Here is a 13,040-nt window from a genome sequence, read left to right on the forward strand (position 1 = left end):
AACTGCTTGGAGTGATGTTTTCCAGGGCATGCAAACACTTTGGAGCCACTTATCAAGGATTTTTAGAATTCCCTTAAATTATCAACACAGAGTTATGAGATCTATTTCAACATCACTGAAAAACTCTTTTGTGAATTCCACAAAGCCGTAGCTGTGCATTACAGTATTGTTTAAGGAAACAGATTACTCAGGCCTCAGGCCTTACTGAGCACACAGAATGAATGAAGGAGGATAACTAGAACACTACTACTGACACTTTTGATTTCAATACCACAAGACACAGATCTGAGTTTTATACACTGCAACTGATGCCTGGAAAAAAGCTGCTCAGTGACCCTCACCACTTGTGTATCTAAACATCAGTTCAGCCTCAGTTTGCTTTGCTGGATTTTTGTGGTATTATTATCCTCACTAGATAAATAAGCTACAGAGCCACGGGGATTAAGATCACAAGTGTCCCTTTAATGCTCAGTGATGTGACTTTCAGAGAACTTAGGAGGCACTATGGGCAATATTCAAAGCACACTTCTGAAGAATCTGAGCTGTACACGTGGGAGAAGCAGTCTTGCAAAACCACTGGAGCGGCTTAAGCTCGTACAGACTCCTGTTTGTTAGCACTGCAGCAGCCCAGCCAGCCAGCTAACCCTGCAAGTATCTGGCCATCTCAGTACAAAGCAAAGCAGGTCAGTGAGTACCCACTGTGAACACTCTGGCTTATGTGACTTGCTCAGCATCACAAAGGAGCTCTGTGGCAACGGCTGGTTTAAGAAATAGTTCTCCAAATAGTATTCAAAGGCTTTAACTAGCAAATAACCTCTTCTTTGCCAGTTCCACCCTCATTTTATTACATAAATTCCAAATTATTTAGCAAATAGAACAGAGAATTGTAAATAAAACTCCTCTTCCATTTTAAAAGTGTGCATAACCTCCAAACCTCAGCTGATCAGAACACAGGCTGGCAGCAGACGCAGCAGCCACCGACAGAGTGTGTTTCTGCCTCGTGTTACTGCATGTCACTGTGTCCCAATTGACGGCAGGGTGATGAAATGCTAGCCCCAGCTTTAATCATTAGTAAAAGCCATTATCTGCAGCAGCTGATCTAAAGTCTATTCCAAATTGTCAGGCACCTGGGTTTGTGCCAATTCATTCGCTCTAACTATTACTGTATCTTTCCCAAGTATGAACATGGTTTTCCTATGCATTTAAGAAAAGGAATGAAAATAATTTTATAGACAATCAGATTTACCAAATCAGATTTTTCTGGTTGGCTAACAAATTTAATCCCCACCCAAAGAGAGATGCACATCACTTTTTTTATCTGAATTTTTGCTGCAGTCCCTGACAGAAACAAACACTGTTGACAATATTACACAGAGTCTAGGTCACAGTTTTTAAGGGTTTATTTAAAATTGTAATTGTTACAGCAAGATTGCAATTCTTGTATATCATGTACTAAGAAGAAGGTAAAGTTACCTAGTCAGTGGATTGCCACTGAAATCTGCTACCTGTAGTGCTCTGCAGAATGAGATGCTTTCTGGTATTTCAGGAATATCTGCAGAAGAAAGAAAAAAAGGAAAAAAAATGTCAGTAACTGTACTGCAACTGCATTGAAATTATTGCTTAATGACAGTAACTCACTACTGCAAGGAGTTATCTTGGTATCTTTCAAGACATTTCAACATGCAAGACTGCTCCCTGTCCAATTAGAGAACTATAGAAGCAGACCCATTTTGTGCTTTTTCACACTCCATTTTCCCCTCCTGCTCCATGTTCATCTTCCTAATACTAACCTGTCCTTGGACTGATCTTTATTGGACTCTGCCCATCAAAAGAATCAGACAACCGATATGCGAGGGCTGTCCTAAAGAGCTAATTATAATCTGAACCTCTGGTGAATTGATCAATACATGCCCACATTCTGTAGTGGAAGAAAGAACACGGGAAAGGAAAACAGTGGAAGAAAGAAGAGAATGTGCAAGTCTCTCCACATGTAACATACACTCATGGAGCAGAAACATCCTCCCTTACACCATAGCCAAGTAATTCGAAAATTATATTTACACCATGGGGTTACAAATAAGTGCTACTACACCATTGCCAGGAAGTAAACAGAGATGTTTGTACATGAAAAAAGTGTGTTTTTTTTCAAGGAACCTCAATACAGCACATATATCTACTCAAGTCAAGTATGTCTTAGAAATAAAATTGTCTTCTGGCACTCTTACAGCACACTGAATATCCACAAATAGGCTGTGAGTCTTCTGATTAAGTACCTGTTTACTGTCACTGAGATCCAGCAACAATTAAACAAATCTTTTCTTTCCCTGAATGTCAAAATTAATCTTTATGATTGATTTTGAAAGTAATTTAAAAAGGTAACATTTTAAGTAAAGGTCAGACTTCTGTTTCAAAGTTTTCGGCTATTTCCACTGACCTCACCAGCCACGTATGATCTAAATACATTGAAAAAAAAATGGAAATTAGTTATTTTCCTACCTAGCTGAGTAACTCAGAATTGACTACCTATGCATTTTTTTCAGATTTTCTCCCCAAAAGAGATGTGATGGAGAAAGAAGGGTGGAAAAGAGGAAAGACCTGCTCACCAGGTTCATCTCTTGCCAGGTAATCTCACCAAAAGCATCTATTTTGAATGCTTCCAAACTTAGAACAAAATGAAACAAACTTAGAACAGAATGGTTTGAGTTGGAAAGCACCAAAAGCATCACCTAGTCCCACCCCCTTGCCACGGGCAGGAACACCTTCCACTAGACACAGTTGCTCAAAGCCCCATCCAACCGGGCCTTGAAGACTTCCAGGAATGGAACATCCACAGCTTATCTGGGTAACCTTTTCCAGTGCCTCATCATCCTCACAGCAGTGAATTTCTTCCTAAAATCTCATCTAAATCTAGTCAAATAGACACTGGAACTTTTATCTTGCATTACAACAACAACAAATACTGACGCTGAACTTGGCTAACCAACAGCAAGTAAAGAATGTGTCATCCACTATCTAGTCTTCATGCTATTCTTCCTTGGGAATTAGCTGGAAATGTTCTGAAAAGGACATCTCTATTTCAAAGCTTCTCAGGACTGAGAATTACTTATTTCTTTGCAACCAAGCCAGCATCCACAAACTTTAAAATGCATTTATGTACACACACAACCCTTTCACACAGAGATACACGCTTTAGCATGACAATCATTCTCACTGATTAAAAACAAACCAACAAGCAAACAACAAAAAGTAAAGCTGAAGTAAAAATAACTACCCTCATTTGTTTGGGGAAAAAAATATATACATAGAAAAATGTAACATATAAAGCAGAAGATAAATCCTCAATGCAGAAGTTTCTAAAACTAATCATGCTACTGATTTCCTCCACCAAAATATAGTTTCACTGCCATGCTGCAAATAGTTTCTCTTGTACTTCTGTGTGATGTACTACAAAACCCAGAAAATATGCCTTCTCGGCAAAACTATTTTGACATGCTTTTTCTGTTATAATAGTATTAGATACTATCTGTAAAAGCCAACAATTATCCAAGGTAAGGAAAAATTTACTCCAGTATATATAAGATACCATTTGCAATAATGCGTATAGGTACTGCATATAGTTTGGATGCATTTGCAAATTACTGAATCTGTTCTGCAAATAAAATGTGCTTTCCCAGACTATGAAGTCACTACATGAGCAAAACTCTTCAATAAGAAATGCAAACAGACACACCAAAAACAAGAGAAATTTTATTTTTGGGGTTTTTTTCCCCATAGTCTCTGTCCAGGAGACCAGGGTAAAGCAATATTGGAAGGAAGACTTTTCCGTGGTCAAGAGGCATTGGGTTAGAGAACACCTAGGCAGACTTGACTTCCACACATGCAAGAGCCCTGTTGGTGCACGTTCACGCGTGCTGAGGGAGCTGGTGGACACCATGGCTTGGCCACTCATGATCATCTCTGAAAGGTCATGGGGATGAAGAGAAGTGTCTGAGGATTGGACAAAAGCAAATATCAGCCCAGTCTACAAAAAAAGCAAGAAGGAGGGCCCAAGGAACTGCTGGCTTGCCAGCTTCACCTCAATCCCTCCAAATGGATGACAAGAAGGTGATCAGGAATAGTCAGCATGGATTCACACCTGATGAAATTTATGGCTTTCCACAATGAATCTGGATGGATGAGGAAAGAGCAATGGATATTGTCTCTTTGGACTTTAGCAAGGCTTTTGACACTGTCTTCCACAATAACCTTGTAGGGAAACGGAGTAGGTGCAGACTGAATGAATGGCCAGTGAAGGGGACAGAGAACTCACTGAGCTGTGAATCCACACCTGGAGAGTTGTGTTGCATTCTGGGCTCCCCAGTGTAAGACAGGCAGCTCCTGAAACAGCTCCAACAGTGGGCAACAAAGATGATTAAGGGATAGGAGCACCTGTCTTACCAAGAAAGACTGAGGGACCTGGGCCAGCTCACCTCAAGAAGAGATAACCGAGAGGGGAACTTATCAATGTCTACAAGTATCTGAAGGGAAGGTGTCAAGAGGATGATTCCAGGCTCTTCTTGGTGGTGCCAAGCAATAGGACAAAAAGCAATGGATGGAAACTGATGCACAGGAAATTCCACCTGACTATAAGGAAAAACATCTTTTCTGTGCAGGTGACCAAAGCACTGAAACAGATTGCCCAGAGAGCTTGTGGAGTCTTCTTCCTGGAAATATTCAAGAATCAGCTGGACACAATCCTGTGCAATGTGGTCTAGGATAATCCCTGCTTGAGCAGGGAGGTTGGATCAATGATCCACTATGATCCTTTCCAGTATTACCCATTCTCTGATTTTGTAAAGTGTATTTTCCTCCCCCTCACTTGATTCTTTTTCACTATTCGTTTCTCTCCTCTGCCTATCTGGACAAAAGGATGGACAAAAATTCAGTGCAGCTCACTGAAGCAAGGATCATTATACACTTACTGAATTCAGAAAGGTTGAAAAGTAACTCATTTTCATTGCCAAGCATCTTAAAAAGATTTCTCAAGCAAAACACAAGTTAAGATACTTTATCGCTACATGTGAAGACTAGTGCAACATTGCATTGGATAAATGAATTCAGAAGAGAAGAGGCACATTTTACTATATCACAAAAAAAATTGAGTGATAATTGTAGCAGAGAAGATAATGGTACATAATAAAACCACTGACATAATCAATTGGAATGCAGCAGAGGATATTAAAATATATAAAGAAGTCCTTGTGTCTCCTGATGAATTAAGAACCTTTCACCATTAGTGTTGAGTACTCGATTTTGTTACAGACATTAACATGTATATACCTGCCAATATCAGCAACAGTAAGGTTCAATACTTTTCTTGCCACTGCTAGATAACCAGCTCAAATCCTACTTAAATATCTAGGATTCTTCTAATGCTACACTCTGATGAATGCTCTGCATTTACACGATGCCCCAGATGTTCTGGCATGCAGATTGTGCAGCACTGCTAATAATAAAGCCATAAACCAAACATAAGCCCTGTGACGTGTGACAGTACAGATACACTGACAGCAGAAAGGAAGTTGTGGCAGCAGCAGTGGATCAAAATCAAGCTCAGCAGTCATGTATACAAGAGGGCACGTGTCCCCTTCTCCATCCAACATCTCATCAGATGTTTATATGTTTATTGTTAGAGTTTGCACAAGCATTTGCTAACAATTTAGCAAGCCCTGTACAAGTAACTTTAGAAGTAAGTTTGACACTAGGGAATTCTGTACTGCCTAGATAAGGAAATTCTAAAATTCCTTCTGATTGATGATAATCCTTTCCTCCTCCCTACCCCCCCCCTTTTTTTTTTTTTTTGAAGGTCTTTACAACAGTTACATCACTCAATCCACATTCCCCCACTTTTCTTCCTCTAATGGCTGGGAGGGTTGTTTTTAAACTGATAAAATTTTTGTATGGGACATCTTTCCAGCATTCTGTATTAAATTTCAAGAACTGATAATATTGCATCTAGACAAAGGCTACACTACAGCCAGCATCCCTTGTACATCCTGCAACATTGAACATCATTTCCAACACCTAATCAATATCACAGCAGCAATGGCCAGGAAAGTCCTAGGCTGTGACAGGGCTGCCAAACCAGTGCTACTCAAACAGTGACTCTTGAGTAAAAGAGTAAAAGTAAAAAAAATATTTTTGCAAGAACTTTGCTGAATTCTCAGATATGAGAGATGCCCCACATTCCTCAGGGAGAGTCTACCACACTCAAGAGTCCTTCAGGGAGCAACTGCTGGATGCAGTCATATTTTCCAGCTATGAAGGCAACACAGAGCACTGTGTGTTAGAAGCACTGGAGCTGACACACTGCATACACCCCAGCCAAGATCAGCTGAACAGACCTGATTTACCTGGTCATAGTGGAAAGTCCACCAAGATGTATATACAGCACTTTTACATACAACAGAACACCTTTAACTGCTTGGCAACTAGTAGTAATTCAGCAGCTGATTAGTTTACACCAAATTTATACCCAAGGAAGCCCATTCTAGACTCAAAGACTGTGAATCCATGCAGCATTATCCCTCAAGAGAGATAACCAGCAGCAAACCAGGTCTCATTCATCCAATTCAATACACAGACTATTTTTCATCCTCCTCTTTTCACATGTATAATATACATTATCAACTATGGTATTTACACATACACCCAACACACACAAAAGGCCCATTGAAGCATTAAGGACTGCAACAGTCAAATGATTTAGGAGCCTTAAGGTTCTATTTTCACTTCCAGGGATGTTCCTCTGTGCCACCCACCTTCTAGAGGGATCTCTGAGAAGCCTGCCCTTGGAAAAACTCAGTTTTCCAGCCCTGCTCTCCTTCTCTCCTCCCTCTACTAAACATGGAAGGAAACTGCCCACTTTGTCAAATACCTTTCAAGTGGGAATTTGTGCTGCAAGCATTTGTTTGTCTTTTTGAAGGGCTCTCCAGCTAGAAAGCCCAGCTGGGCAGGCTGCTGTGTCACAGATGTCCTTACCACGTCTATTTACTCTCCCAAAAGCAGCCAAATGCAGCTCCCAAGGGTCTGATCTTGCAGGGGGAAGGGATGGAGGAAGATTACTCATCCTCTTCCTCCATTTCCATACTAAGATCACAACATTCACATTCATCAGACAGGTTTCCTTTTTTTTTTTAAACCAGGAGGCTCTGCTACTAGCCCTGAAGTCAAAATAATCAACCTCTTTCAATGAAGTGCTACAGGTTTTGGGGCACAATGTGACACAAGAGTCATGTGGTTCTTGCAAAGTCTGTTGAGATTAAGTGGTTCTTGAACAGGTTGTAACATTTTCATCTTCAGACTCTGAGGCTGAGGATAAACAACAATAGAAGAGATAAAACTCTTTCAAGACCTGTCTTTAAAGCTTTAAGGAAAATTCACCAACAGGTTCAGGTTGCGTTTTCTCAAGTAAATCCCTTACTGAATAATTAACAGGAAACTGAAGAGACGTCTCACTTCTCCTCCTCACTGCTTCTGGAAACATCCCTTTTCAAAACAACAGGAGCACCAGGGACAAAGTCCTCACAAAACAGTATGTCACACATACATTTATATTAGACATGTTACTTGAAAGAAAAGTGTGCAGGGACCTAAGAACAAGCTGGATTTTTGAACAGATAGCATGTTGTAATTCAAGAGACTATCCTTCTCAGCTGCAGCAAGCAGCAGGAACAGAGATCAGGAGCAGTAAATTTGAAATAGGAGGAATAAAGAAGGGTGGGAGAGAGGGGAGAGCTGGAAGACCAGATCACAAGGAAACAATAGTTCCAGGTGAATTAAGTGGAAGAGCCGAAGTTTGACAACAAATCTATGTATTCTATCTTTTACTTATACATGCCAGTCAAGAGTTAAACAGAAGAGTTAATGGAGATATTTTTATAAGAACTTCCACCTTGGACCTTAAGGATAATAGTTAAATACTTTTAGTCTGAGAAGTAGGGGTAAAAAATGTGAAAACTAGTATTCTACCTACAAAGCTGTGGATGAGAGAAAGTGTTTTAAGTGTTGTAACAGCAAAGTTCCAGATTTATTCCAGATTAATTCTTCAGTAACTTCATTGTCATGTCATCTTACATTCTCAATAAAATAGAAACCAAAACCCAAGCAAATCTGTGAATACAAGAATTAACAACTTTTGTCTGCAGACTACCATTTTATGATCTCTAATCTAGATTATCCAGAAAATTAAGTCTTTATTTTATGTCACTGCTATATGTACTGTCTGATGTTTAATACTCTAGCTGACACTTGAGGCAAGCCTAAGGTTCCTCCAACTTGGCCTGCTCCTCTCCATAGCTCTCCTTTGAATTTGTATGAAGGCACTATTGCTCAATGCACACATAAGTACATTAGCAAAGTCTCATCAGAAAGAACAGTTAAATCTGGCAGAACATGCCATGATGGAAAAACCCACTTTTCTGGAATCCATTTAAAAATAACATCTTCTAAACTTCTCTAATTAAATTATTCTATCATGAGATTTCATTTATCTTCTCTTTCTCAATCACAGTCAGCACTTGCTGCTTCTTCCTTCTCCTTGATGAGAAGCCCTGCGCAAGGATATGGTCCAGTAATTTCTCGCCTTACTTCTCCTGCTGCATATAAAGCTCTCCTCTTCCTCCAACCTACTGACATCAAATCAATTATAGTGACACAGATTCACAAATCAGATTCACTCTAACATCACTTTTTCAAAGTAAGTAAGAATTTCTACACGTCTGAGGCACTCTGCAGAGCACCAGAGTCCAAAAGTAATTTGCAGTAGGTGATTCTTTCTTCCCTAATATGCTCCTCTACATCAATCCCTAAACCTCATGTGTAAGACATTAAAGTGATGATGTTTTTAAGCACAAATTTTAAACTAACCTCAAGGGAGAAACGGGAGATAATACAAAGAAAAGGTATGTCACAAGAAATTAAACATGTTAAAAAAACCCCAACCCCCAACATCAAAACTCAAACATGCAACACAACTGTTAGCAAGCAACCATCTAAAAGAGAAAAAAGTTCTCTTATCTCCAAGCCTGCTTTGCTTTCATTAGCACAAAAAAAAAAATCCCCAAAATCCAGTTACTATTCACATGCAGACTGATGCTTAAGTTACTCTACCACCATACAGAACACAACAGCCTCTGGAGGGGTGTTCCATCACTTTCAGGTGTACACACCAGGGTTGCAGCAACTGCATTCACAGGATGCTTTCTTGTATCAGGTAAGACATGTCCATGCAGGAGTAGGAGAGCAATTCTTGTTTGTCTGTAAGCACTCATGTGGGCACAAATCAGTTCAGAAGGCAAACAAGCAACATCCAGCAGTTGCATATGTTAACAAAATAGATGCATTTGTCAACTACATTGCCTTCCAAAACAGATTGCTGGCTTGGGGTTTTTTCCTTGTCCACTGAGCAAGAAAGCATCAATTCCCATCTATTTATTAGCATTCTAGGTTTTGCTATTTGCCACCAGATCTGTATCAGCACATTCATGTTAAGGCAGCTGGTGGCAGGCAGAGAAGAAGAGGATTTCATGGAGGAAGTCTCTACTCAGATGCTGTGGAAATGCAGCAGAGATGGACAGCCAGACTCCAGGCAAGAGCACAAAGCAACAGCAGCAGCTGCCAGACAAGAGAGCAGAGTCCATGTGAGGCTGCAGGACAAGATCAGAAGACTCAAAAGTGCTTCTCTCTACTTAGCTTATCTCTTCACTGTAAAAAAAAAAAAAAAAAAAAAAAAAAAAAAAAAAAAAAAAAAACCTGGATCACCAGCCCAGGCTGAACCAAAACAAGTGTTCAAGCCTTTCCTATGTCAGAATATCTAGTTTGAAAAAAATACTGGTTATCCTGTTTTCAGTGGGGGAGAGGAAAAAGGGAACACTTCCTCTCTTTGTGGGCAGAAGGGAAGGATCCTGCAGTACAGATGACAAGCATACCTTGGAGAGCAGGTGGCTGAATTAAAAAGGGAAAGCACTGATGTGCAGGCACTGATACAAACAAGTGAGCTGAGTCTCAGACAGCAAAGCAAAGATTCTACACCCCACTTCAGCAAGATGGACTGATGGATGCTCTGCAGGAAAGCTTCTGCCTACTCACCTGGCCCTCTAATTACTTGTTGAATAAAATTTACCTATCACACAATGCATGTGGTGTCCTGAGGATGACCAAGATCTCTAAAGAGACTTACAATTGGGTTGTAAAGTGACTAAAAAGAATAAACACTTCAAATAAAAAGCAGAAATATCAAATTGCCTGCAGCTGAAAGAGGGACAGTTAAATATCACTGTTGTAGAGTTCTCCAAGCTCTCTGAGAGCTAAAGACAAAACAACATATAAGTTTCTAAATTTGCAACTGTGATCCATTTTGGAAGCAAGGAGAACTTAACAATAAGGATAATGGAGCACTTGGGATAGTGATCTTCTAGAGATTGACTTCCGAAGTCCTGGACGCTGCTCAGACCTTGCATAGCAGCAATATAGCCTTTCCTCCCACAGTGTAGTGATTATTGACGTGCTTGTGAGGAACCATCTCTACTGTTACAGTAATCCTAAAGTAGCATATTTACCTTTGGTTAAATCTGTAATTATTTTCATATAAATGACAGCATATGGCAACTGTGTAGAGAGGATTTTGAAATGAGAATATCTTCATGTTTCAAGACTTGTGTCCTGAACAACCACACTATCAATACAGCCATAAGCTCAGTTTAACCAGAAACTGCAAAAATAGGTAGCAACTAATATATCATGTACCCAGAATTCATCTCTAAGGTGAGTATGGAATATGAACTGTACACATTAAACAAACAGTATTATTCTTATTGGTTATCATAGTAAAGAATCATGTTGAGATTTTGCTATCAAGCATCACGCAGAGCCAAATATAGCTTAACAAGATGTGCCCACACACAGATTTCCTCAGTAGATGTCACAGCAAAACCCATCACTCCTCAGTTCACAAAGTAACGGATCTCAGCTCCACCGAGAGCTGAATCAGCAAACAGAACAGGAATAATCTATCTACCAATAAGGTAAAAAACAGTTTGATTCTCCCACTGCATTCACACTTGCATCTTTTCCACAGTTTTGAGTCTCGGGGCTTGGACATAACACCAAACTGCAAGGCTACAGACCACTCCCACAGAAGACCACACCATCTGAGTCCCCTTGCCTGCTGCCAGCTGGAAAGTCACTACAGACAGTGCAAAACTGCCAGCACAGAGCAACTACCAATGCTATGGGCTTGCATGACCAAGTCCTTGATATACACATTCAATGGAAGCAAGAGGAGCAGCAGAAAAACCTGCCAGGCTTTGATCACGAACAGACAGCAACTCACAAGTAGACACAGCAGTGCAAGAAGCTTTCTCTGATGCAGGGGTCAGCCTGCATCAGAGAAAGGGGTGGACAGCAGGACGGTTCAAATGGCACTCCTGAAGCTGGGAAGGATAGGAAAACCACTCCAGTGCCTAATTCCTACTATCCTAGCTCAAAGTGATTTTCTTTTTACACTAAAAGAGCTGAATGGAACAATCTGTCAATGGCTGTGAAAGGTGGAACTTTAAACCTGTCTTCCACAGCACACCTGTTAAGAGAAAGTGTACAGGATAGAAATTTCTTTTGAATAAGAATACAGTTAAATTAATACCTTCAGGGCATTTTAAGGAACATGCAATATCATGACAAAAACACATCAGTGGAGCTTGGAGGATTTAATATTTGTCAAAGGCAAACAATACCCTTTCTTGGAGAAGAGGGATACTAAAAAGGATTGAACCACGTCTGCAAGAACACAGCATACATGCATAGTATACATAATCCTGAATATCAGCATGCTAAATTAACTACAGAACTACATATAAATTAAGTACAGAAACTATGCATTGCCCCTCCTGTCTAGAAGAAGCTACAGAACAAGAAAAGCCATTAATATTTTAATGAACTCGGGATAGCAGGGCTCTAAGCTTTAAGAATTTGGGCTCCAGGGGTTGTGCAAGAAGAAAAGGGGGGATGGAGTTGCTGAAGGAAATCTCTGGGGGATGAGCAGCATGAGTAGCAACCTGTGACAACTCACAGGTATCTGAAACACAGGGCATGCCTTTGGAAGAAAGGGAAGCTAAATGAAGTGCCAGTCGAGGCACCAGGAAAGAACTGCAGAAATTCGAGCACATCTTTCTATCTTTGGAGACTGCACTTTATGAATCACAGGGTCTTTCAGGATTTACCTGAGAGAATGTCCAAGTGCCGTGGGGAAAAAAACAGCACACAGGCACTTCTGACTGTGCTTAGAGCAGAATCTCCCCTTCCATCATGCAGAGCAAAGACTTGCACTGGAGCTCAATGCAAAGCACCTGAGCCCTACCCAAACTTTAGGGTCATCAAGCAAGAATACTTCAGTGACCCAGTGTCTTCACAGAATTCACCCGTGGTATGAGAATCCAGGAAAAGATTTAATCAACCCTGGGGAGTCTGAGGGAACCAGCAGTAGCTTCAGACACACAGCAGGTGAGTATCTATCTCAGAACATTCCTCAGGGAACATGACTGAGTTTCAGACATGTTTTGCCAGCAAGTCAAAAGCTCAGGCATGTACTGTTGAAATCTTAAGAGTCTGTTTTCTTTAGCCTTAGAATGAGTGCATGAGCTTTTTGAACAACTTGATACCAAGAAGCAGAGATAAATTGCATTGCCAAATAACCTTCAAAGTGTTCACCATCACTATGCTGTTTTCTTAGCACAGCTTCTCTGTCCTCTTATATTCCAGTACTTGATTCATCCTTTCAACCTTAGCACAAATAACAGCCTCAGCCAGACTAGAAAAGCACAGTAGGGATGCTTCCTAGGAAAATCTGCATGAACACATGGGCCTTTCAGGGTATGAGAAATAGCATCAACATGCAAATATTCCAGGAAAAGTTTAAGAATATATGGCTGCTAGCCTTCCTAAATCCTTTTCCTTCTGCACCACTGAGGCTATCCTTACCCTCCCCAGACTTCTCCCACATACAC

At 40.4% G+C, this 13,040-nt stretch overlaps 1 protein-coding gene across 1 annotated transcript in view; it reads right to left on the reverse strand.

Annotated features, from left to right (window-relative positions):
- Positions 1-13,040, reverse strand: part of LRRC1 (leucine rich repeat containing 1) — a 70,136-nt gene that overhangs the window by 38,850 nt on the left and 18,246 nt on the right. Inside the window, exon 3 of the mRNA XM_053939523.1 lies at positions 1,474-1,552. Within this exon, the coding sequence (XP_053795498.1) occupies positions 1,474-1,552 (79 nt within the window). The remainder of the gene's footprint in view (positions 1-1,473; positions 1,553-13,040) is intronic.

This window comes from Vidua chalybeata, chromosome 3 (genome assembly GCF_026979565.1).
Source record: "Vidua chalybeata isolate OUT-0048 chromosome 3, bVidCha1 merged haplotype, whole genome shotgun sequence".
In the NCBI taxonomy this organism is placed as follows: Eukaryota; Metazoa; Chordata; class Aves; order Passeriformes; family Viduidae; genus Vidua; species Vidua chalybeata.